The 27,496-nt window shown below is 43.4% G+C and overlaps 1 protein-coding gene across 1 annotated transcript in view; it reads right to left on the minus strand.

Annotated features, from left to right (window-relative positions):
- ARID5B (AT-rich interaction domain 5B) overlaps positions 1-27,496 on the minus strand; it is a 116,599-nt gene that overhangs the window by 63,591 nt on the left and 25,512 nt on the right. Inside the window, 1 exon segment of the mRNA XM_035544563.2 lies at positions 8,587-8,817. Coding sequence (XP_035400456.1) covers positions 8,587-8,817 — 231 coding nt within the window.

Consider the following 27,496-nt stretch of genomic DNA (forward strand, 5'->3'; position numbering starts at 1 on the left):
TTTCCATCGCAGGGGCGCTGGAAGGCGGGCTGGCCCTGCCTGCACAGCTCGCCCCAGGCAGGGCTGGCAGGCAGGGGAAGGCTCCAGCCAGGACACCGTGAGGAGCACTTCGTCAGGACAGTAATAATGGAGAAACGGTGGCTCCATCAATGGCGTCATGGACCCCTGACATCACTCTCACATCTGTGATGAGAGCAGCTTGTCTTGCATTTCGCCAAATGGCAGAAAATAATTTTGATGCCTGAAACATAAAACTGGCCACAGAGTGGAAACTTGACACAGAAGGAATTAGTCACTCGCCTCCAGGACCAGTTAGCGGCTGGACACCAGTGAGAAAGGCACACGTGTAATAGGTGACAAGGCCCCTGCCATAAGGTGCACCTATCACGCGCAGAGGAACGGCACGCTCGCTGACCCCATTTTTGCTGGAGCAACACACTGATCCCGCATCAAACGCTGCCCAATGAACCACGTGAGCCCCACGTCCAGCACACAGGCCAAACCTGGAAGAGGAGAAGAGCCTTCCAGTTACAAGCGCCGGGCTGGCATGGCTGTGCCACAGAGGCCCCATCTCCGGCCCTGAGGCCTGCCACAGGGCCAGGTGCCCAGCTGTGTGCCTGGCCTCCCGCCTTGCCTGGCCCAGCCCATGGCCCCAGGCCCGAGGCCCGGCCGAGTGCTGAGGAGCAGGGCAGGAGCGAGGGGCGGCCACCTCCTCGCTGCCAGCCCCTGCCCCGCGGGAGCACACAGCGCTGAGGACGGCCAGCCGTGGTGTCGATGCTCTCCGTGAAGGAGTTTTGACGTGGGTTTTATGGAAGGAGAAATAATCTATCTTAATATTTACCCTGGTTACAGCTGCGGTTGCTAGTGAAAACGTAAAGAAAACAGCATTTGTTTCTACTGAAGTTCTTACAGACAGGAAGGTATTTTATCTTATTTTACCACACGTTACTTATGTTCACTTAGCAGCTTGCTGTTAATGTTGGGTGAGATTCTGCCCTGGGTTAACTGGTGAAAAACCTGAGTAACAGCCACTGGAGCACATAGAGTTATTTTGGATTTACGCCACTGTAAGTGAGACAGAATGTGACCCCTTATCAGTGCCTTTTTGCTTTGAGTATACAAATATTTTATGCATTTCAATGAGTGACAGAATGCAAAACTTGCAAATATTTATTTTTAGATGTATGGGGAAAAAGCAATTAGAGCTAAAAATGTTAAGAATGAAGAAATCACTTAACAGAAGCAATTATGTTGGGCATATAAACAGCTCTGCCTTCAGACATTTTATTCAAATGCTGCAGAGCACACTAGAAAATATCAATTGTTTAAAAAAACTGCAAGTATTTTTTCACAACCGAAAAATCAATCATTATAAACAACATCTGGGGATCATTAATATCTTACTCTACAGTTGAATTAACAAAATAAGAAAGAGGTCTGACTGGAATCCAGAACATTTCCAGATTTTCTTTTTCAAGCTAAAAGCTTATGTTTGCAGAGGTGGGGTGTGAGGGAGGAGGAAATGTACGTTTATCTATCTACATTGTATATAGCACCATTATGCATTAATCATTACTTCCCCTCCAGCTATGTCCTGTTTTTGTTTTGAGAGTTAAAATCTGAAATATTTAGCTAAGCCACTCTACCCAGGACCTAGGAAAAGATTTGCATATTTTTCAGACTGTTGGAGATGCCACCGTAAAGACCCATCTAAGGAAGTCCCAAGTACCCACACTAATAAAAAGCCTCCATGCTCTTCCAATCACGTTTTTAAATGCTTAAATGTTCTAGTGTTAGCAGAGGAGCGCTAACAGCAATCCTACTCTAATATCACATTTTTGTTAAGGTACCCTGAAAGCATCTCTCTGGAAACTTAATAAATGGTACTGAGGAAAGGGTAGAGGTAAAAACGGGGGTTCACAGCTTCTGAGTGTGTTTTAAAGGTCTACAGGATACCTTTTCCTCTTCCTGGAGAAAAAGCAAGCTTCCACTTCCACTATGACAGTGTAGATGCCGTGGAGGGCGAGATCTAGCCGGGCGTTGTGTTAGCCCAGCCCAACCCTGCAACTCGTCCCGGCTGTCCCCAGGTGCCCATCCCTGTGCAGGAGACGTGTGGTGCAGGACGCCCTGAGACCCCCGTGCATGAGGAGGCCACTGCCCAAGCCCCCAGCCTGTGGACAGCACTACGGGGGCCCTGCCCACGCAGTCCTGGTCAAAGGTACAAGAAAGTGTGGGACATCAGAACCATACCCCTGAACTGGTACTAGTCATGCCAGGATCTGTTGTCCCCATTAAACACAGACTTCTGCAACACGCTCTTAGGTGAACGCACCAGACCCAGACCTCTGGTGCTGCCTGTGAATGAGCACACAGCAACATAAAGAGGACATGATTCAGAGCAGTGTCCAGCTCATGGCGTTCTTCCCAAGGCTTTGGTGAACAAGGAAACATGAATATCTCCTCTCCCAGTATGCACCCAGTTTTGTGCATTATCAAAGATTTGTTCCTAGAAACACACATTAACAAACAAACACAAACCTCTTCCACTGTTGAGCTACCTCATGCTGGATGCTGATCTCAAAAGGTAAAAGGTGAAGGACTCATGGCACATTGATGGGAATCTTGCAGTTAATCACAGCTAATGCTAGCTGATTAAACATTCCTGTGACCTGAAAAATTACCATAAACTTAAGTGATAAAACATTATCTTCTAGCCAGTTTTGGAGACTAAATGTTGAGCTTGCTGGACTTGGTATAGCTGCTCTGTTCTTCCAAAGAATGAAAGCTGGCCATGTGAAACTGATACCAATTCTGGCTAAATTAACTTGTGACCTATTCTTGATCATTAAAACGTAGTTATGAGCTACATTGATGAAAACACTGACACAGATTTGAGGCAGCAGATGGATACAAACTAAGGAAATCCTGAAAAGGAAGGAATATTGCCATGCCAACCTTCTGGACAAGTGATCACCTAACATGATAGGAGAAGATTAGAAGACCTGAGATTAGAAAACCTGGAATCAGAGGAAGATCTTGTTGGCTTTGCTGAATTTCATTGATATAAATTATCCTGCAGGTAGCCAAAATAATCAATAGCGAAAATGCTGACACTTTACCTCAGCTGAAAAACATTAAATAAAAAAACAGCCCTTCAGTCTTAAGCATGATTTTTATACTAGAGCTGGTTTAAAAGCAAACGCCAACTTTGACTCGCACAAATAAAGAATGTCACCAACAGGAAAACTGTATTTCATTAGACTAGAAACATTCCACTCCCCTCCTCCCCCTCCCTTTTTGTTTTTTGTTTTTAACTTTCATTCCCTGCCAGGGTTTTGTTTTGTTATGTTTTTTCCCCTAAACAGCTTATCTTATCTAGGAGTCACAAAATTCTGTAAGCTAAGATGTATAATGAGAACAAAGACAAAATTTCATCTACACCAAGAATAAGGGTACCACTCTATATGTAGTAGTTTGGGGGGGTGGGGGGGCACATCACCTATCCCTAAAAAGTCCCCTCTTCTTTGTAGCCCTGTCCTGCCATGGTTTCCCTGGTCAATGATAAGAAAGAAGGTAATTCCTGAAATCATCATCCCCGAAACCCCAAAGGCTGGGTACATCATGGCTCACTCCTAATCATTCCCTGCCCACCTGGGCAGTGAGAGAATCTGTTTTCTGCATTGTTCTGTAGAGAGATCCAAGCTGGTGAAGGTTTTGTTCTGTTTTTGTTGAGGTGGTGGTGGCATTTTTTGTTTGTTTTTATTTTTTAAATTGAGATGATTTTTCCCAATGTAAGCAATATACTGTTAGTTTTTTTTTTCTAGGGGGAAGGAGGAGAGAAGGCAAGTGGGAACTGCTGTGCCTTTACACATCATTAACACAATGAGAAGTTTCTCTCTGTATTGCTCTTCTTATGGCAAAACGAAGAAGTTTCATTTTTCAGAGGAAAAAATGATATTAATACCACAGCAGGCTGCAGTTCTCTCACTTTTTGGTATGAAATATTTTATAAAAAAATTGGCCTTTATAGGCAAAAATAAAACTTTTAACCTTCTTTTGGGGGTGAACAAGTGTTTACAGCACCCCAGGGACCAAACAGCTTTTTTAACGGCATACTGGACCCAGCCTGCTATAAAAGTAATCCAGGATGATTTAAAAATTACCAAATATATTTTAAAAAGAATGAGAAGAAATAAAGTATTCAGTTTTCCCTCACACCCCTGTTATACAACACGCAACCCCATGCTCACAAAACCAAAGACAGGCTTCTGGTTCATCTTTAGCAGGCAGGATTTATAATATTTATCCAGCAAAACACCATGACAAATCTTTCTGTGCTGGGTTTTCAGCTGGTGAGGCTGATGAAGCTGCAGAAATCCACCACCTGAGCATACGACCATTCTGCTTCCAAGGTGCACGTCTGTTTTCACAGGACCGTGCATCCCCCAGGCTGGGGGCAAGTGGAAGTCCTGCCGACAGACGAATCTGTGTGCTCACTGGCTGCAGGGGTACACTTGGTGGCGCAGCCCACAGCTGGGTGGAAGAAGCTGCGCTCACTGATGTGCCCTGAAAGTCAGTCCCTGCAGCAGAGCAGGTACAAGGCTGGCAGAAGGCCAAGTCACCTTGTTTGGACAGGCAAAAACAGAGAGGACGTGTGCTGCTCTAGCAACAACTTCGCGCACTGATTTCTGGCCAGGAGCCCTCAAGTACATCTTCTGGACACCATACAGGCAGCTTTGCCTCCAGCTACATCTCTTTGGACTATAACAAAACTATTAGAACCCCGATTTTTTCATTCCTTCGCTCTTGCAGCACGTATGACCACATGGCAAATGCTGGTAAATTATATGCATTTACAAAAGTTATGCCACAACAGTAAACCCAGTGGCTGATAAATCAAATGAACTTTGAAAAACGTCTTTACCAATAATCTCAAGTTGAAGAGAAACTAATTGTTCAGCTGTTATATATTCTTGGTATTTTAAGGGAGCAGGGGAATGAGGAAATAGTATTTGATTTTTTTCACATGTCAATTAATACGAGCAGTTAGGTAAAGGAACACGAAGTCTAGTCTGCACAGGGAAATAAAACGAGGCCACCAAGAGCACCGACACTGTTTGGTCACCGCCGCATGGAGTGCCAGGGCTCCCCACAGCCCACCGCGTGCTGGTGGCACCGCCAGCCAGGGCTCGAGCCTTCCTGCGCCAGTTGACTGTGGACAGCTCAGCTCCCACCTTCTGTGCGGGTTCAGAACATCAGAGCTCTTGTTCCCAGCCTGCAACACCATCGTTTTGTTATCCAGCTGGAAACCAAGCCACGGGAGAAGCAGAAAAGGACACATGAGAAACTCAGCCCCGAATACTCCTGCCCAAACCACTAAGGCACGTGCCATACAGCAGTAGACACACGGGAGACATGCAGACACAGGTAGATGCTCCAAGCTTCCCGCACCCTTGGCAGTGCTGAAGCCAGAGGTGAAGCTTCCTGCAGCCCTAACCCTTGAAAGGAGCTCTGTGGAAATAAAGAGGCCATCCACATGGGACTGCCCAAAGCATCAAGGCCTGAAGTGGCTCACAGATCTCTTCCAGCCATGTCTGTGGGAGCCGACAGGCAGCTTCTTCATATCTTCACTACTTAAAAAAGAGAAAAATCCCACAGCAAAAACCCAGAACTTTCCACCTTAACTATTGTCAACAAAACTTGATTTTCATTCCTCATTTCCTGCTTTATTTGTTTTTTGTTAACCTCCATAGAATGGGGAAAAAAAAAAAGGGGGGGAGCGAGAAGGAGTCAGAGCAGAACAAAATGTTTTTGTTAAAAAGGTATAATAAAAGTGGGGATAATACTTCCTGGAAAAACATTTCTCTCTATTAGAACTGCCTAACAAGAACAACAGCTTACACGCTGTGGTGAATGGGGCTCTTTGTAAAGGTATTTCTGGCGTCTCCCTTGTTACATGTTGTATCTACTGCATGGTGTGCCTATGCTCAGAGAAGGTGCAGCACCTTACCATACAGCAATGCTCCTGGAGAAACCCTGCAACCATAGCAGGCGTCTTAGGTTCTCACAAAGACTTTCATAAGCCATACTGTCCCAAATTTTGTTCTTGCTTTAGAGTTTGGAGAATTTCAGGTAATGGGGAAATACACGTGGTCAGATCTTTTTCCTTCTGCATGCTTCTTTCATTTGCGAGGTAAGAAATAGCCAAGCCCCGCAAATTAAATGTGTCTGGATCTCTTTATAAGCACCTTTTAAGAATTTTAGTCACATTTCTGTAATCTGGTCTCCCCCTCAGATTTGACTGATAAATACCAGTGCCTCAGAGTAATCCATTTATCTACTGTACCACCCTGCCTCTGTTTAGATCTAGCAGTCATCACTTCCTACACGTGACATCAATCTACATGATATCAATGTAAACTGTTTGTATAACGAAGTGTTGTACATTTTATTGTCCTGCCAGCGAAGAAAAGGATGAAATAGCACTTTGCCTGTTGCCTTCAACAAAGGTAGTATAATTGACACCATACATTCTGCAATATAGAAGCAGAACCATACATTGGCCAGTTTTTTCCTTCCTAGCATAGCAGGGCTTGCAAATTTTACCACATCATTATTTTCATAAAAAATACTTTTAAAGAGTAGTACATTTTTGTTTTTATAGGCATTGAAAAAAATCTGCTTCTTAAACCAAACTAAATTTTAAATACACACTATTAATTTCTATGGCAAAGATTTCTGTGGCTCTGGTTTGATAATGAGATAATTGCCTTGCAAAGGTCAACAGAATGGCATAGTTAGCTTTCAGAGACTGAACAAAGCACTTGCTATGGTTCACTAAGCGTAGTTTCTGTATCACTCCACATCTCTTTGATTCATCTATTACTAATATTCCATGATACACTTACATTATGGATCCAACTATTTCAACAAACCTGTAATCAAGGAATGACCCTGAATAAAATACTCTGCGGAAAACAGATGGTACGCTCATCAAACGCCTTCAAGCCTAAAATAACCTTTCCTATATGAGAAGGATAGTCAATTAAAACTGAACTTTATATTCTGTGCTGAAGCTCAGAGTAAATAAAAATCAACACGATACTATTGTGTTATTGGATCAAACTTCCAGGACATTTCATTCATTTTTTTTCCACCACACCCACTCCTAAGAGGAACCAACACTTTTATTCATAGTTCATTCAAAGCCTGTAATGTTTTGTGTAAGTGGACTTGACAATTTGGGCCCAATTCTGCAAAAGCTTGACACAACAAAATTAAAACTATTAACAGTAGCAATGTGCTCCAGCACCAACACTGCAGGAGGGCAGACCTCCTGCCTTCTGGAGGCTGATCAGTGCATGGTGCAGCAGAAGAGCAGTCCCACACCGCCCCAGAAGATGCCTCAGTTCCACCCGTTGGGCTGGTGTTTCTCTCTGGCACACACACCAAAGGCCCGGACTGGGCACAAATTAGCAGCCACCTTGCTAAGGTCAGGAAAATGGGGAGATTACTGTCCCACCACAGTCATTGTTGAGTCCCTTCCCTCTCACTCATGTTATTGCATGTTAAATGCATAAACCAAAATGGTCTCTCTGGAAGCCCCCCATGAGCTTCCTTGTGTAGATGTATGGATCTCACACAGCAAAGACATAGCCCACCGCTACGCATGCAGACTGCTAGCATTAGCTGCAGTGCTCATCCATCTGGAGATACTGGTAATAAAACTTGATTCTTACAGCATAGCTACATAGCTGAAGAAATTACACCAGCCCATTACTGGAGCTGCCCTGTGTGTGTGCAGAATATGCACTCTGCCACATGCTTAGCAGCACACCCTCTGCACTTGGGTTGACTTAACAAAGCAAAACAAAACCAAAGTGTTAAATCACCTGGCAGCTATTGGAGGCACATCTTACAGCCCTCTCTCCCAGCTGTGCGGGGCTGTGTACTCCTCTGGAGCGGCAGACTATTCTCCGCACCCTTTGAATTAAGAGGTCATCTCCCAGAAGTGCCTCTGCACTCGGAAAATCAAGCTCCTAGCACTGGCAAAATCCCTACTGAAAAAGCCCGTCTTCCAGGAAGGCCAGAAACACACAATCTATAGCTGACATTTGCTCAGGGCCCTGGGAGCATACGCGCAGTTGATGAGCGCTGTGCAGCAGCAGTGGGACACACAGGGAGTCTCTCCTGTTTTGCATTTGTTAGCATACTGCACCAACAATGACTTTAAAAAAACAACACACGTTGTAAAGTTTTTGCAAAGACATAGGCTATAGGCTAATGGTTAAGGTAGATGGATTTCAAATCCAGTCAATGGATCCTTTCACTTACACTGAGTAACTGTGCTCTACCCTTGTAACATTATCTTTGATTGTGATAAACTAAAGTTGCAATACTGAGATCACTAGCGGTTAGAAGCCTTCAGTCTCAGAGGAAAGAGCACATTTAGACTTAACATTTCAAACATAAATAGCATTGGTTCACTTTAAAGGAATCACATTTTCCCCTTGGAAATCAGTGGACACTTAAGAAGAAAAACGTCTTTACTTCTGAGAAAAAGAAAATAGATGAAAAGTGACTTACCAAACTCATCACATATGCTTTCATTTTCTATAAGAGTTGGATGATCAAATGTATCCCGACAGTAGAAGATTTGGGGGTTCTTGCTTGTTACTGCAATGCCACCCAGGGCTAGAACAAACTCATCTGTTAGTATTGAAGAAGGCTTGTCCTGAATGCGCTTTAGCATGGAACGATATCGACAGTACTGTGGGTAGCTGAGAATTAGCAGGTTTGAATCTTCATCATCTTCACCTGGAAGACGAAAAAGGAAAAAAAAATACTATGTCAGAAAAATACAAAACAAGGTTGTTACTCAAGCAGCTCAGAAAACCCATGGCCCATTAATTCATTCTTTTCTCAAGACCTGTATTTCATAGCATGGTGATTTAAAAAAAAATAAAGGTTAAAAATAGAAATTTTAGAATAAGTTTATTGAAACAGTTTCTTCTCTAGCTTTCTGTCCAGTTCTGCCACACTTACCCACCAGGACTCTATCTGATCACGTAAGGGAGCACCACTCTGCACAAGCTGGCCAATGGCCTGGATCAAAGCGATCGCCATACTTTGCCAACTTGGCTGCTTTGATAGAAACATTATCTGTCATTCTTACTCAGGTCTCTATACAACACCACTGAACTCATGTTTATACCACCTAGCACCTTTTAAAAATAATAACAAACAAGCCCCAGAGAGCACAGCTGCTAATGCTCCTTTGAAGTGCCTGGTACTGGCATCCATGACAGGCCCCGGGCCGGGGAGGTGGGCTGATCTGACCTGGGCAGTGATGCGAAGCTGCCCCAACAGGTGGAAGTAACTTTCCTCACGTTAATTGCAAATGCAGTTAAGGCTCAATAAAACAGCTACAGAGCTCAATGAGCAAAAGGAATTTCCAAGCAGCTCAGACTGTTGAAAGGTAGGCTCAAAATGCAAAGCAATCCCAAGCTCGCTCCTTTCCATTCCCGAGTTTTAAATGATATTAGGCATAAAGGTGGCAGATTCTGAACTATCACAATCAAGTTTCATCATATGATAACCAGCAGGAAACCTAACAGCAAAAAAACAGAGATGCAAACATGAGAAATTATTCATTTGCAGGTATGCAGCCAGTACTTAACAGCACTTCTTTTTATGCTCATTTATCTCCTCAGGTGGGGTAACTGAACATGCCTTTCCCTGCATGCCAATGAAGACAAAGCAAGAGTATGCAGCTTATGTTTTCTGCTCTACTCTGATTACTGAATAACTCAGCTATTTCTTCTGTCGGAGACAAAAGGTCTAATATTTAATCCCATTACTAATACTGAAATCATCCTTCTTCCCATTAAAGTAAAAATCTCTTCAGATATTGAAAGAAATGTCAGATCAGTTCTCCCCAGCTAAATACGATGGCACAGCGCATCTTGATTTGTGTGAGGCGATGGAAATGTTGACACATAAAAGGCTGAATTTTCAGAAGTCTCTGGAAGCAGATAGATCGCCTAGAATGTCACCGCCGCAGACTGCAGTGCATTCAGCACAGCAGAGGGACTCGGGAAGCCCTGCTTGCACAAGCACAGCTCCTGAAAGCCATCGCTTTTAAAAATTCAGAACTTTGCCCACCACCCGGAGGTAGGTGGGGAGATCAAACAACTTGTGTAAAAAAGTAAAAGTAACGCGGCTTGGTAAACAGCATCTACATTACTTTTCTGAGAAAATAAAATTGATGGCTCCAATGCTCCTTTTGGTCAATAAGGCTGTGGCCACGCTTTGTTTTCAGCAAGTATCCCATGAGCCTACAAAGCAGCATGACCGAAGGAACTGCTCCTGGGATTAAGACAGTCTCTTCTTTATTAGGGAACTCTAAAATCAGATCAGGAAAACTGTTCTAGGAATTAACGAGCACATGATCCATCCTTTAGCTCCTTTGAGAGTTTCATACACGCCTGCCTGACAGTTATTACTACTTTATACCTTCGTGTAGATAGTGGTGAGCTGAATCTGTTGATCTGACAGCACTTCTCTCATGCCAGGATGTGGTCAGCTTTTTAAACAGGGTGTATATAAATGCACGTCCCACGTGCCTTTGTAGTAAACCATTAGTTTCTAGACAAATGTGCTGTAAGTCCCTGCACAGAATTATACAAACTTCCTATCCCTGACAACTAACATCTTAACTCAAACCCACGGCATAAATTAAAATCACATCATTTTTTACAGGATCACTCTTACACATGCTTGTGCAACTCCAATGAGTACTTTATGATGAATTTTTTACTTCCCTTATTCACTCCAGGTTCAACAGAAACCTCTAAGAATGAATAAAGACTGAATAAACTGAAGATTTGCTTAGTGAAAGACAAACAATGTTCCTGGAACAAAGACTTTTTTTCTCAACCACACCCACACAAGAAAAATCAAAGTAGACCAATCCCTAATAAAATGCAAGCCCAAAGAAGAAGTATTTTTCTTCTAGCAAAATCTAACACGTCATGTAATGGTGGGCTTAGTGTATACTGCTGAATATTTTTGATACATGTGATCAGAAGGAGTTTACTCTTAGGAGGAGGAGAGATTGAACATCGATCGCATTCCATTAAAATCCAGAAAAGCAATGTAATTTCTCAAAACACTTAACTGAGGTCTTAGAAAACCATGATGCTGTATTTCTGAATCTTGTTCTAGCATCAGTAGAGAGAACAAGGTAAAAGATAATACCTACAGTATGCTGCTTGTAAGATTCCACTGAAATTACTCTAATCCTATGCTTATACCATAATTACTTGTTTTAATAACACCCTCTGATGTCAATTTTTCATTTACTTATATGTTTCGGAGCTGAAAACAGAGTAACTATAATTACAATGCAAGGTTCCGCCCCTGCGTTACGAACATTGCCTATATATGCACAGATGTAATCCAACAGTTTCCTTTGTGAGGGGTAAAGAGAGCAGGGATTTGGCACAGCCTGGCATTTATGTTGGATTACATGTTCTTCAAGTTGTCTTTGTAAGTAAGAGATGCATGAAATGCCAAACACAATGAATCTATGCAAGAACTGACTTTTCAAATCAGCACAACCATTTTTAATATGTAATGCAAGACAATTAAAAGCCCCAAAAGAAGAAAAGCCTGCTAAAAGCATGAATTCCTAACAAATCCATCTAGAGCCAGAACTATTTACAGAGAGAACAGAGAAATACAAAAATGTAACTCAGCTTTTTGTTTGCTTGTTTCGGAAACATCAGACTACAATGTTATTGCTAACCGCCATAATCTACTCTCAACATCAGTAAGCATTTTTTTCTTTAAAAAGACCTTCACACCAGGATTTTATAGAGCTTGATGGAAAAACTATGCATGTTCCTTCCTGTACCTAATTACCTCAACTGCAAAATCTGCCAAGTATTTTGCCCTTTAGTTCTTTTAATCGTATTAGTGCAAATGCATTTGGGTGCCAACAGAAACAAACATTTAGAGATTTTTGCTTAAAAGACTCCAAATATGTATTCGGCTCGTGCTAGAAAAGCAGACGCTCCACTTCTTCCCAGAAAGCAGAGAGTTATTTCTTCAGAAGAAATATGAATTTGTGCCTCTTGTAAGACTAAATGTCTAGTTTCAACCCAATTTAAGTAAAATAATGTCAATATGAACTGCTCTCACAATGATTTATGCTACCTTCTGTTACTTTATTACATTAGACATTCCTTTCTCGAAGCTTTATACTTTTCGCTGTGCTCCTAGCAACCACATAAAGGCTGAGCAGCAACTTTACGCACTTGGCACAGCTCCAGGCTCGCCTGTTATTGATAATTATATTGAAGTTTCAATTTAATTGCTACTCTGTTGTGACACAGAATATTTTTTGTAATTAGGCATTTCCCATTTTCTGTCCATTCATTTTTTGTGTTACTGAAAATGATTTTTTTCCCCAGAAAACATAAGCAGAACAATGATGCAGATAAGAGGACGTACATCTGTTACTATCATTACCAACACTGCAATGTGAAGAAAAAAAAATTTAGAGGGAAAAAAATTGTGAATATAATTTCTCGGAAGGTAATTTTCTTTTCAGTTTAAGTGCTCTTATTCTTCTTCCAGTTACTCAATGATTTCCTGTTCTAATTACAAGACATTATACAGAAAGTCATTTTTAAAAAGGAAATGTACTAGAACAGGAGACTAAATAGCGTCACTCGCTTGCTGTGGTTTGAAATTCCAAACTTTTGCATCTATTTCATCAATTCTCCATTCTACCTTGGTGCAATATATTCTGCCACAGATCTACCATCTCTTCCAAGGCAGTTAACACAAATGTATACATCAAAGAGGAAAACACACTTGCAGTTAAACTGCAGGCAAAAGAGAAAATATATATATCTTTTTTTTTTCTCTCCTCACTGTAGTTGTTAAGTTGGAGGCAAGCCAAGCCTAGGAGTGGAAAATATTAAAAGTTAAAAAAAAGAAAAAAAAAAAAAGAAGAAGAAAGGTTGATTAAAAAGCGAGAGAAGAGATATTCAGTTCTAAATCTAAATGAATAAGCCACAAACTATTTCATAAAAACATACTGTGACGTAAATTACACATCAGTATTGCACTGTTGTGGTTATTTTGAGAAATGGCTTGTACTGTAAGTCAGCTGGTAAAACCCCACCCTTAATGATTTTGTAATTCTCCATACAGCAATCAACTGGAGCAGTCATGAAATTGCCAAGAAGGAAAACAGACAGAGCTGTAGAGAGTTTGTAATAAAAAGATAATGTACTTTTAACATAACAGAAGTAGAAGATTGGTTTTATTAACTAAAAAAACTACTTAAAAGGTCCCAGGCTTGCCATTTGTTTTGATAAATGTTAACACAGATCTTCATAAGATAAGCAATGGATGTATCAGGGGAACCGGATAAAATGGGACAATGCTTTGGTGTGTGGGTAGCAAATTGAGCAAGGGAGTTATTTGGAATATATAGCGAAAATGAAGGAAGCAGCAGTGCTGTGTCCATCAGGCTTCCCTCCCGCTCGCAGTAGGAGCCGCTCTGCCTTCTTCCATTACGCTCAGTTACTAAGGGGGGTGTCCCAGAGGATGCACAGATCATAATTAGTTTATCACTGCCTGCATGCGTGGCGTTGGCCATACCATCAACATGCAGCCAGCACAGAGGGAAGGGACGGTGCATCTGGATGTCCGGAGGGACTGGGATGGCGAGGGTTAGCGGAGATGCATGAGCACAGGCAGGACCCCCAGGTCAGGAGGGTGCCTTGACCATTGCAGAGCAGTGGTCAGGTCCCGTTGCTCCCCCAGACCTGGAAAGAGGCCAGGGCCTCAGCAACCCACTGGTGCACCCACGATGGGACTTGTTTCATTTCCTAACACAGCTCTAGTCAACGACAGATGTGCAGATCCCTCTCTAGTCAGACAGATCTCCTTACAACCTGCTGTTCTGTACGGTGTGGATCACTTCACTCTCTGGAGTTGCTACTGCCTCATCTCCAGTGACAACTAGCTCAGTTTCGGGGCTTAACCTGCAGATCTAATGAGTGACATGAATTACAACGATGTGCCAACGCAGTCTGTCCTGCGCCAAAGCAATGGTCCAAACCCATGCTAAATCATCCCCTTGCAGCAGATACACTCGCCATCAAGATATGAAAAGGTTGCCCTCGTCTGCGTTAACAGACTTTGGCTCTTCCAGCTGTTCAGACAGGACCCGATTCTCCTTCCTTCCCGTTCTGCACCTTTGGCCAGGACTTTCCGCAGCACGGGAACAAGGAGAGATGAGATGAAGATGCACACAGCTGACCCTTCCAAGCCAACAACCGCAGGCCAGACGGGCGCATCTAAAACCTGCCTGGTCCAGTAACACCCCACGGGGGCACAGCACAGCCTGCCAGCAGGCAGAACGAACTTAGGGCACTACTGGCTAAAAAACCTGACCACCTCAAAAATTCCAAGAGCAACAGAAACAGCAGAACAACGAAAAAGTAACTAGAAGGAGGAAGAAGAAACTCGGTCTTTATGACCTAAAAACCTTTAAGAGGAATCTTGAAATGAGAACACCTTCCCCTATCGCCCCCCAGTCACAGCCTGCCATATACTCCCAGTTCATCACCCAGGTAGCTGCAGCTGGCTGAGAAGCAACGCCAGTCCTCACCTCCTCCTCCGGGTACTCCCATGACAGAAAGGACAGTTCTCCCAGAAACAGCCATCAGGGGAGAATTATGGCAGGCTCCTTGCTTGACCACCCCACACATCTCATCACACAAGGCTAAGAGCTCCGGCAGGAATCCACCTCCCTTTGCACCAGGCTGCCATGACCTAGGATTAACAGCTGAGGAGCTTGGGCATCACTGGTATGAAAGTACTGCTGTATGCTCTAGCACACCAAGCCACTCTCACTCCAGGGATTAGGTCAGATTTACCAAATGCAGCTCTTCCAGGCCCCCCTGCCTTGTCATTTCCCTGTCTCTGTTCATCCTAGTAATGCCACTTGGTATGCCCTGGCTGGCTAATTAGTTACAGGATCTAAAAATATTAATCTAAGAATCATATTTCTCTCACAGATAAATGCAAATACAATAATGATTTAACCCTGCGACATGGAACTGAAATCTGTGTTTTTTGGGTTTAAAACAGTTTGGGTAAATTATTGACACAACAGGGATACTGCTTTGTTGGCAGGACCCACACTACTCCTGCTCGCTTTGAGAACCCCCCTCTATTTGAATGCTAATGCAATCAAGAACAAAGGCAACGTGTTGCAGGATATGGAACACAGTGATTACATTTATGTTTTCCAGATAATGATGATGTTAACAAGTTGCCTGTAATTCTTATGTGGACGTTTGCCTGCCTGATTTTGCTTTTAAATTGATCAAAAGGCAAAAGCTATTTTGCCAATACACAAAATACCATGTGCAGCCTTTCTGCCTGTATCAGGTATTTCTTCCCTTGTAAGTAGGAGTCAGAGCTAATTCTCAGAATTTTGTGCCACTTCCCCAGTTCTCCATTTTCTGTCACAGAGCCAGAAGAGCATCAGTCATTCAGAAAATTCCTAAGACTAGTGTAACATCTGAAAGAAAGAGAGGACTTAAAAATCTACTGGAGATTGAAACTACTGTTCCACCCAACAGCAATATAGTCATTTAAAAAAAAAGACAGCACCTTCTCATGCGTACTTAACGCGCACGGTTGAAGAACATTTTACAGTAAGTGATTTGGATTGGATTTGTTCTAGTCCTACTTAATGGGGATGAAACCGAGTATGTTCATCGATGGCTGAAGCAGCAGGTCCATATAATCAAATCTACCATAATATTTACCCCATCAAATCGCTGAATTTAAACCCTAAGTTTGTTTTTTGAAGAAGACAAAAGGAATTTAATGCCTAAAAAGTTTCCAGACAGACATTCAACATCCTTTTTCATACCCTGATTCAATACTCAGCTCCTCATAACTGCAGCTCCTGCTCTGTGCTCCCCGGACCCTCCTGTGCCATAGGAAGCAGGTTTATGAGGTGTTTCCAGGCTCCAAAGAAGAGTGACTGACAATCGCCATTTCCAGCTTTTATATAACCCTTCCATCCACAGCCCTCAGACTGCTTTATGGAGATGAGTAAAAATTATTATCCCCATTACACGGAGAGAGAAACTGAGACAGAGAGCGCTTAAAGGATTTACTCCACAACATCAAGCAACTTAGAGAGCAATGGAGACAGCAAACAGCCCAGAAATCCTCATCGGTGGGGATTTCTGGGTAAGTCAGAGTTTTCCTAAGTTTCCTCGAAAGGGAAACTCAAAAGGCCTCCCCAGGATGGGGCAAGGGCTCTGTGTCGAGGTGTCTCTGCCACCACTGCCACCTTCTCTGCCCTGCCTGATCCCAGCCACACTCCTTCATGCCACCGAGCATCCTCCGCTGCCTGGCTGGGACTGCCTGGCCCCTCCGCGGGGCTCAGGAAGCCTTACTGCAGGTGAGTGCCGCTACAGCAGCTGCAGGAGCACAAGAAAAGTGAGCTGGTGCCACGGATGCGGCCAAGTTTGGGGCCAGACTGTGAAACCCTCTCCCTGCCCCTCTCCTTCCCCTAATTTCCTTTTCTATTTAATCCCTCAGGGCACAGGAGCGGGCTAGCCCATGGCCAAACAGCCACAGATCACTACAGAAAACCGCTCTGAGAAGGTTTTTAAACTGCCCTCTTAGCTTTCTAAAGCAGATGGAGACAGGGGGAAAGGGGAGATTGATTGTAGAAGGGAGCACATGCTGCCTATCCTCTTGAATGTTCTGGGTCATGCGGACCATTCAGGTTGAATGTGCATCAGCTTTAAAACAAGTATTTATCCTGGTTGTCGTGGTTACTGATAAGCAGCTTCAATTCTGCTGATAACAAAAAGAAGAAAGAATTAAAAAGGGGAGGGGGGGCTGAAAACATAATTTGGTAATATGACGAAGACAAGAAGAGGAATTAAATCACATTAAACAAGCCAATTGTACTGTAAATGGCTCTGTCTCTGTATTTGCTTTTAAATCATGTAAGGCTCAAACATGGCAGCTGCTTCAGTTTTAACAAACAAACAGTAAAAAACCCTTTTAATAACGAAAGGAAATAATGATATACTTTGCTTTAGCTGAATTCAAACATAATTTAATTTTTCCTGAGGTGAGATTTGCACAGGGAACAATCAGATAATAAGTGTTATCATTCTCATAGACAAAACTGAACCAGCACTTTGCAATTCAAAGTGCTATTTAATGCATCATTTTCAGCAGTCTCTGAACACCATCCAACATACCACTGAACCACGCTTCAATACTTACATGTAAAGCCTGATCCTGCAAATACACGAGCACGGGAGTAACGCTACAAACACAAGTACTGGTATTGCTGCTACGGCTGACGCTATGCACTCCCTAAAGAGTTTCCATGAGTGGGGTCACATCCAGTAACTTTTCCTATAACACCTTCTCTTCATCTTTATTATTATTCCTATGATTATGTGTCTTAGGCTCCTTTCTTCTGAAGTGTAGCACTGCGCAGGTAAAATAATGGAGAGTGGAAAACTCTTGCAGAGAAAGAGGCAGCTGGAGCCACTGGCAAGAGAGGCACGTACTTACTTAAGGGGAAGACAATTAACCACTAGAACAAGGAAGCAAAGGCAGTAGCAGGTTCCCCAACCCAGTGCAGAAGACTGAATCTCTTTGTCTGAAGATATCCTGCAGTCCCACCATTTTTAAACTTGGGCTCTCTTACTTGCCTTCTGCGCTGAAGAGGTGAAGAGCAACATGGCAGATCTATACTTGCTTGGGAAAATGTTAAGGAATGAAAAATTGGAAACAATGGAAAGCCACTGAGAGTTACACTAAGTTACTGGGCTTAATATCAGCATAACGGGGTCTCCTGTCATCTCTTTCCTCTTTTCGTCCACACACCATTCGCACACAAATGAGAGAAGTGTACGACGCAGCCTTACTCATAAGGGACTGTTACACCACTACTGCCATATAGCAGAATCAGTCGCCTTCATTTCCCATTACCCCCAGACGCATGAGTCAAAAGCCTTATCTCCGTGCTTCACGCAGGGCCTTTCACTATCGTTCTGAAAATTCGGAGGAACTTGGCCCTCCTCAAAATAGCAACGGCAGAAGCTGCCGGTCCCAGAGCCATGACACAAGGGGTGGAGGGTGGAAATGATCCGATGATTTAAACAGTTCAGCTCTGCTTTTGACATTTATGCCCTCTTTGAAACCCTTAATGAAGTAACAACCCTGTTAATTCTTGCCGGGTATTTAGTACACATAAAAACTGCATTATCTACTATTTACCATTTACTACACACAAGCAGTATCTGGCTCCGTATAAAAATAACAAGCTCACTGTAACCCTCCGCTCCCTAACCATACTGCTGATTTCTTTGACACATGGAGAAGTGAGAATAATTACATTTTACTGAGTGCGTCTCATTACACTGATTTAAGTAAGATTTCCAAAGCTGCAAAAATATGCTTTTCAATTTCATTTGTTTCTAGCAATTCACTGAAGATGGTTAGTAAAACCTTCAGAAATCATCATCAATATGGACAAAAATTGTACCCTTCTCATGTGGACATTTGACAGAGGGATAATAGGGTCTAGAAACACCACAGTCAGACGTTTCTTTTCTATTTAATGTTTCCTTCTGTGCCAAACATAATATAACAGACAAGTGTTAGAGAGACATGCAGGGGGGAGCCTGAATAGAGAGCTTTAAAAGAGGTCCTTAATAGAGAAGCAGTATGCTTAGTCTTCGACAACATTCAGTGGCAATTTATTTGCAGCCATTTTCTCTTGTAACCTTTCACACTGGAGCAGGTAAGATAGAGCACAAGACAATTTGTCAACTGCCAGATATGAACAAAAGAAACCATTTTTAATAAGCTTCAGTAGCCCCTTGTATTTGTTTTGCAACATGTTAATAACTTTTTTGGAAGCCAATCAAAGGCGGGAAGAGCAAAAGAAGTCAAGCTGGGAAACAAAAAACCACAGTTAAACAATTTTACAGATAAACTTGAGTTATCATCTGCAGTGTAATGACGCTTAAATCCAGGAGTGGCACAGAATTAGAATTAGCATGATGCTGTTTCTTAAAAAAAAAAAACACAAAACCGCAGTTACAAAAATGTATTTTCTCCAAGAATTTACTGTCCTTTATCTCATCCCAGCACAGGATGTATGTGCTCCCAAGGACAACCCTACTCCAGCTCCCCTCCTTCCCTACGACCGGGTGAAAATGAGCAGGAGGAACAGCACCAGGCAAGGGCAGCCGGACACCGCCAAACTCCCAGCCACCAGGTACCCAACATCTCTGCACCACACTCCCCCAGCATCTTGGGGCGTCTCCCCTCCTAACCGAACGTCTTGCATTACATCCAATTGCCCACAAACTGTTGCTCTGAAAAACAACCCAAAGGCAGCTGCAGTGGCTGGTAAAGGTACAAGAGTGAGCCTGTGGTTGCTCATTTAATCCCAACCTGCATCCCAACAAGGCTGACTCAGGCTGAAGAGGAGCAGAAAGAAGAAGGTGTAAAGGAAATGGGAACTAACGTGCGCCCTCTCCTAGGCAAAGAGGACAAAAAAAAATGAATGATACGTAGAAAAAGATGAACAAACCAACCGTGCTGAGGTTGAGCAATGCCAGAGCCTGCCTGTGTGACCAGGCTTGTAGTACTACCTTTTTTTTGCGGTACAGCCGCATTTCAGTAGAAAAGGAATCGGTCACAGGTGTGCAAGAGCTCGTGGGCTGGTCAGTCCCTATCCCACAGGCAAAAGAGAACATACAGAGAGCTGCCTAGGAATGGCATCTACTGATACTTGTGCTAAAAAGGTCTCTGCAAGGCTAGGCTGCGATCACTGGACCAAATGCTCGTCAAAGCTCCCAGTTCCATTTCTAAGGGAAGCACCTTCTGGTGCTGAAGAGAAGTCAGAGCACCCAAATAGGGAGGCATCAAAATCTCAACACCTTAAGCTGAAAAATCTGATGAAGTGTTAAGCAATTTCATTAATGTTATTAAAACACAGAAAATTCCCTTGGAAAATTTCACACAGGTTTTCCCGTCTCATTGCACATTACTCATGGCCTGAGAGACGTGTGAGAAGCAAACGGACAGAAATAAAGCTTCTCTCGAGTCAGCTTGGACCAAGCCCTAGTCTCACTGGAAGAACAACCAGGCTTGTGGGCTTCAGTGAGAACAGGGCTGGGTCCTTTGAACTAGGTTATTGCGGCACCTGTAAGAGAGGTACAAAAGTTTCTGGTCAGAGAAGATGCACCAGGGAACAAAAGGAGCTGCCGGTCAGACAACAACCCTCCTTGTTACAGTGATGAAAAGACTCCCAGACTTCAGCAGACACATGCCTGCACAGTTTACTACCCTACCCCTCAAAGCACATTTTGCCTTCTGAGGACTTTGCAGGGGAATCTGTTAGGCAGTGGTGGAGGGAAGGAACAGAAGCATTTGCTCTCCAAGAAAGAGGAACAGCCTTTGAATAAGCAAGGGCTCCCTGTGATGGGAACCTGCCAGCCGTCCCCACGCTCCTCCTGAGAACCACAATGGTATTTCTCTCCCCTCCTGCAGGACCAGGAAGCGGTTCCTGGAGAAGAGAAGCCGCGCCACCTGAATTGTCTGAAAAGGCCTCAGGTGGAGGCAGGGTGAGAAAGGATTTCAGGACAAGTTATGCCTATGAGCTGAGGAGAACAAGCGAGTATCCTCCCACTCCTTTCTCTAGGCAGACTCTTTCCAAGTTTTCAGTGAGAGCATAAGTCTCCAGCGAGTCTGCCCAGGAAGGGCCCAGCGAAGGGCTGCCAACGCGCCTGGGAACAGTGGCTTGAGCCCCGCTCTCGATGGGCCTGGGCCCGACCTCCAACAGAGAGGAAGGCTCCCGAGCAGAAAACAATCCTAACATACTATCTACCAGTCTGGAGTGTGCTCTAATAATAGATAGCACTGTCTATTTCAAAGCACTTAAAGGACGCTAATTAGTCCTCAGGGCATTCCTATGAGGGAGGTAGATAGATAAGTATTATTTCCCGTTTTACATATGAAATAACCTCCTCAGAGATGTTCTGACTTGCTTAAGGCCACTGAATGAGTCACCGAGCTTTGCTCTCAGCAGGTCCTGGCTCCCAGACCTGTGCCTAGACCTTCAGCAATACCTCTTTCACCAACGCAAGTGCAAAATCTTCACTTCAAACATGGAGTGAGAGAGGAAGGAAGATCAAGGAGGGGTGATAACGCTGGGAAAAAATACTCTCTGGGAAAGGAGCTTCCAGAAGGATGACAAAACATAGCCTTGTATCTGCCGAGCACTAGAGATGAAATCTAGGGCAAGGACAGATGAAAAACATACTCTGATACAAAACTGTAGGAGTTTTTGGTACACACGCAATTCACTCACAGCTATTTACTGTGATTTGTCACCACCATTCATGGCTGTTTGAAACAGTTTTTTGATTCTTAACTTCCAGCATGGCTGTGAGCGCTGAAGCCCGTGCCTGGGCAGCAGACAGCAGCCCTGTCACACACGCTCGGTGCCTACCTGTAATTACAGGCACGCACCCACAGGGTTACGCTGAGCTCATGTTCCACGCTGGAGATCACTCCAGTACATATGTCCCCACATCACTGGACGTGCCTCCCAGTGACACGTTCCTTTTCAGCCCGCAGCCCCATCCCACTGTATGGATGTGCCAGGCTCCCGAAAACGTGCCCATGGCCCCATGGCATCCCTGTGCCCCCCTGCACCACCAGCACTTGGTGCTCGCTCTCCTGGGAGCAACCGGGGACGTTCTACTGCTGGTCCCAGGCTCTGGAGCTTCATCTCATCTGCACAAGGCAGCGGGATCATCTCACACCTCCTGCCCCTGCCCCAGGGGTGCCAGGAGCATCAGCACCGAGGCCCCACATGGAGCTCACGGGGCTGCATGGAGCGAGGTGCTGGCTGCAGGAGTCCCTCGCTCCCTACAGCAGGCACCCACCTCCAAGCTCCCATCCGTGCAAATTCAGTGAACTGGAGTCCTTGGGAAAGTGAACACAGTGTGACAGATGCCGAGAGCACTCACTCACTGCTTGTGCTTAAAAAAATCTTAATTTTTGCTTCTACAGTGTTCGAGGACCAATCTCCAGCAGCTATCGGCTATGCAAAACATTATTAATTTATCAGAGGGGAAAAATTATTTATGCGGTGCATTATCAATCTTAAATGGTGATGTTTAAGTACAAGTCTGATGAAGTATATGCAGTGTAATGCAGCTGCTTTGCATTTTGATTCCTTTATTTATAGACCACGGCAAATTAATAACTCAAAAATGTTGTTTCAGGCAAAGTAATGGACACACAATAAAACTATTCATTTCCTCAAAGGTCACTCTAGGAGAAGCATACATTGTTTAGAAGCCTACCAACAATGCTATTGTTCCAAAGAAAAGTGAAAATATATAATAAGCAGTTAGTGCATGTATCTGCATTGGAGACCCTAGGCTAATTTAAAGTGCAATCTTAAGGCAATCAATCATACTCTAAAATTACTTCATTTTCCAAACTGTTTACACTTTTTAAGTTACAAATCCACTTTCTGCTATTTCAACTCACGATTTACAGCTCCAGATTTAGCCTGCCTTGGCTTGCTGCCAAGCGCTAGTCATGAGGGAGCTAATGATCTGAACAGATCAGTGTTTTATAATGGAGAAAAGCGCATGTAAATTTCCAGTATGTCTGCAAGTAATCAAGGCATGCTGACTATAAATGAGGCGGCCTGAAATTTATTTTAGGAGAAATATCTTAAAGCCGCACTTTTTATCCGGGCCAAAAAAGAAATAAAAAAAACCCTCTTTTTAAAAGGTACTCCAAGATTATTCAAAATTATTCTAAATGAAACTGCTAAACAAACAATATGTTAAAGAATAGTACAATAGCTAATTTCCTTTAGTGTTTCTATCTCGGCCAGATCATATCCTTATCATGGCAAGCTGGAACATTAAACTCTCTACTTCATGGAATCAAAACACAAGAGTGCTTCATATTACATTATAGAAAAATGAGCCATTCCCTACAAACAAGGTCAGATTTCTGGAATGCCAAAGGTCTACATTCAAACAGGGCCGGGAGGAGGGGAGGCTTTGCCCACTCCGCTCTCTGAAAAGCAGTGGGAAACTAGACCAGCAATTTAAATGCGTTTTAATAGCCAAAACGCTAGAAAGAGAACAAGAAGTCTCTTGGGAGACAACGATACTTACATTAAGCATGATCTTTATTGTTTCATTACAGTGGCATAGCCAAATAATGACTTTGTGTTACTGTACAAATAATGCCGGATCCTCATTTTCTAGCGGAAATAATTACTCTATTCTATCATATTCTGTTTACTATCAACCTACACATGCACTCCCCCTTTGTAGGCACTGGGTTGTGGTAGCTTTGGGGCTGGACTGAGAAAAGTTTCAGGTTTTCTCCTGTTTTTAAAGACCATACCAAGGAGGCATATTCTGACCCCAAAATGGCTTTAAGAATGGAGCTATAAATATTCTTGCATTGTACTTCATGAAATTCAATCCATCATGATGGATATTTCAGTTATAACATTATTACATGCCTAAACTCAATTGTATAATTGGATAGGGCCAGAAACAATAAGCTGGCATTGCTTTGTTACAGCATACTACAGCTTTAAAATACCTGTAATCATAAATCAACATAATTATTTGAAGCACTGTCATGAAGCAGAGCAGGAAAAGAAAAAATAAACTAGCTGGTAGAGAATCTCATTTTACTTTCTAGAGAGTGAAAGTTTTTACTGGCTTTGAGTCTCACCACCGTTGCAACTGGTGAAGTCTTTCTCCTTTCTAGGTTGCCTCGAAAGGCACCTCCTCCAGAATGCTCGCTTTTGTACAGCTTTCCAACACGCCAGTGGAGGAGCCCTGCGGCACTGCAGCATGACAGACGTGGCTCCCGGCAGCCAGTGAGCAGGGGCACGGGGAGCCAGGCAGGGGGAGATAAGGGATCCCACTCCCCGCAGCCAGCCCGGTGCCTGGGGGCCCTGGGTCCTGCCCCATACATTGCTGCAGCACCATGGGTCATGCAGGAAGACCTGCAGAGAGACAACTGAGAGCCCTCCTGGCGGTGGGAGCACAGGCAGCTGAGCCTTCCCTCTCCCAGCTCATGAAATATTTTGCTACTCACCTGCACAAAATAATTTGCTAACTCCTCCCTGACCTCTCTACACTTCTCACCTCGCCACGGTGATACCAACTAACCAACCATTTCTGGCTCTTATTTTTTTTTTATCCCCAGAACTTACAAATGAGAGCAAGAGGGACCGCTTTGATGGACAGCCCCTGGCTTTGAAGAAAGTTTGTTGCCTGTTGGTTTCTTTTTCCTTACTGCCAAGTAACTGGCAGTGGGAGCTGGCCCTGGGGAGACCCCAGCCAGCTAAGGCAGTGGGCCCAGCAGAGGCGAGCACGAGTCCTGCGGTGCCTCCCTGATGTACCGACACCCCCGGGTGCTTCCAGACACAGCACAGCTTGTTGCTTTAAGAAGCAAAAGCACTGAACCTGGCTTCAGCATTTCTTCCCTCCCCTTACCTACCATTACGCAATGGGTCTCCAAATCTCATCTCCACCTACCTTCCAGCCATGCAGAATTTCATGCTCACTGGAGGCACTGGGCTACAGCACGACTGAAGTTAATATTAAAACATGGATTCCTCCTACAGCTTCACTGAAAAAAAAACATTGAATTTGCAGGGACGGACATCTCCAAGAACCTTCTTGTTCTGTTTTTCTTGCTGCTGTCACATTTTTTTCTTTTTCTTTTTCTTTTTTTTTTCCTTTTTTTCTTTTTCTTTTTTTCTTTTTCTTTTTCTTCTTCTGTTTTCCCCCCCTTCTTTCTCTTTTGATCTTTGAAGGTCTCAAACAATGCATCTTATTACTTTTGATACCTATGTGGAGAATGTTAAGTCTTTCACAAATATACTCTCTTGGCCAAGTGCTTTATGGCTATTAGAGCTCAGCAACATGCAGTTTTGTGCATATGCACACATAGTTTCATCATAGATAACTACACGTATATACATACACAATAAACACAATACAGTTACTGTAATGTGATAAAAAACCTTACTTTCTCAAACAGTCAACTTTCATTCTCGTGCACTGGGACATCATAAATTGGAGAAGCAGCTGAAAATAGGTGAGACTTGGACTTGAATTTCCTCAGTCAAAGAATAAGAGGAAGAAAAAACCCTTTCTCTTTAAATGCATCTAAAAGAAGCAAAAAAAAGGGGAAAAACAGATTTGGGGGCAGGGGGAGAAAGTAAGTCAACTCATAAGCTCAGCAAAAGTTACTAAAAAAGAAGAGAGATAAATAAGTGATGTGAACATTTTGCGAGAACAAAAAAGCATTTGGTATCATCAGAGCTGGTGTCACAGAGTGGCTATTAAACGGCATAAACATTCACTTTCAGTCCCACTGAGTCACCCAGAAAAGCTGGCTCTCAAATAATGAGGCTGATGGAGTCTGAGATCCCGTTCTACTTTTCTTTACTCCAACTTGGAATTGCTGTACAGTTACGATACAGAATGTCAGAATACAATAAACAGAGCTGAAAAAGGGAAAGAAAACAATTTTTTCCCCTACAAGTCAGGTTCAGTGCTTTTGCCTATTAAAGTAACCAAATATGTTCCCTCTGAAATCAAAGCCAAAAGGCAGCATGCCAGACACAGTTAACAGATAAATCAATGTTCCCGAAGGGCGGGCTTTTTTGTTTTGGGGGGTTTCTGCCTGACAACAATCTTGCAGCGAGCAAACAGAACACCCACTACACATCTTGTCAATCTACTCACATGAAACAGGAAAGGAAAAGTGAATACTTTTGAAGATCTGTGCACTGTTTGGAAAAACTTCATGTTCTAACCTCTCTGTCAAAGGTCACGGTTTTCTTAACTATGAAGTCTGTAGCTATTGTAAAGCCCACTACATGTAATGTGTAATTGCAGTTAATTTATCACTAAGGTTATTGTACACTAGCTGGGAGTTTGTAAACAAGAATGAATCACAGGTTTCATTTTTGTGTCCCTTTCAAACTGGAAGACCTAACAGTTTCCTGTTCCAACATACAAAATAGTATTGCTTCTATAAACCCACTCCAGTCTCCTTGCCAGCAGTTTCCATTTAATTAAACTGACAGCAAAACAGGGCCCTTGCTAATGTGATCCAGACCAGTTTTCCTTCAATGTAAACTCTCAGGCATGAAATTACATCTGAAACAGACACAATAATCTCTCTATATCTTAGTCATAAGTTTAATCTATACTAAAATAACATTTTCTTTGTCTATATTGAAGTCTGTTTTAGAATTCAGTGATCTTTTTCTCATTTTCCCAGTTGAAGTTCAGGGAATTATTCAACTTCCATTCACCTTACAGTCAATTCAGAATTTTCTTCTTGCCTGCAATTTATACATTCATTGTTGGTTTCTAGGTCACGGGTAGCACAATGACCTCGCACGTGAGAAACCAGATTCAGGACCTACTTCAAACTTTCGCTTTCTGGGAGCAAAACAGGCTGGCAGTGCTAGAAAACCAGCCCGCAGCTGCTTAAAGCAATCTAACTTTCCTGGGCTGGCAACTCGATCTTTCACACGGATCCTCAGGTCAAGTAGCTGTGAAGAAGAAAACTGATGAGATTTGTACGTAGCTTCAATAAAATGAAGGTGGGGTTGGTTGTTTGTTCAATGACCCGCAACATTTTACTCTAGCCTAGTCATTCTTGTCAGTACACAACTTAAGCATGAATTCCTACAGCGCCCAGGAAGACGAGAACATGCCAGGGAGTAGTTCTTTGTCACCCAGTGACCACTGCGCTCACGATGACCAGCTCAATGAACTGCAGAGTGCATTTATGCCAGATTGAAATGAGATTGGGATCTCTGTGGTTAGGCAAAGCATTTTGTTGCTGGCCCACATGCTGCCTTTTCCTGCCCCAGCTCTGGGACCAGGCTGGGGACACTACAGCCCCTCTGCAATTCAAGCCTGAAATAGGAGAGAGCTTTGAAAAACAGAAAGGGACGGTGTCAGAGTGTAAAACCTGCAGAAGTCACCATTAGTAGGGGAAGGGCAAATAACCGTTCTTGACTCACTCAAGCCAGAGTGTGTCACGGCAGGGACCTCGCTGTAACTGCCAAGCCACACCTTTCCACTTGATAGGACAGAGAAGCTTTATCTCTGCCAGTTAAACAGTGATTGCAAAAACACTCTCCTGGACTTGCCACCCGACCTGGCAGCCAAGTCCACAGAACGGTATCGCAGAGAAGCTGCTCCTCCATGCTGCTCTGAGGAGTCCCGATTCTGGAAGAGCACATCACCCCGTCTCTGCCATGGCAGGTCTCCAAGCCTCATGGGAATTATACAACATTTAGCCAGCAACACCTGAAGATACA

The sequence above is a fragment of the Cygnus atratus genome, chromosome 7, assembly GCF_013377495.2.
Source record: "Cygnus atratus isolate AKBS03 ecotype Queensland, Australia chromosome 7, CAtr_DNAZoo_HiC_assembly, whole genome shotgun sequence".
Classification (NCBI taxonomy): Eukaryota; Metazoa; Chordata; class Aves; order Anseriformes; family Anatidae; genus Cygnus; species Cygnus atratus.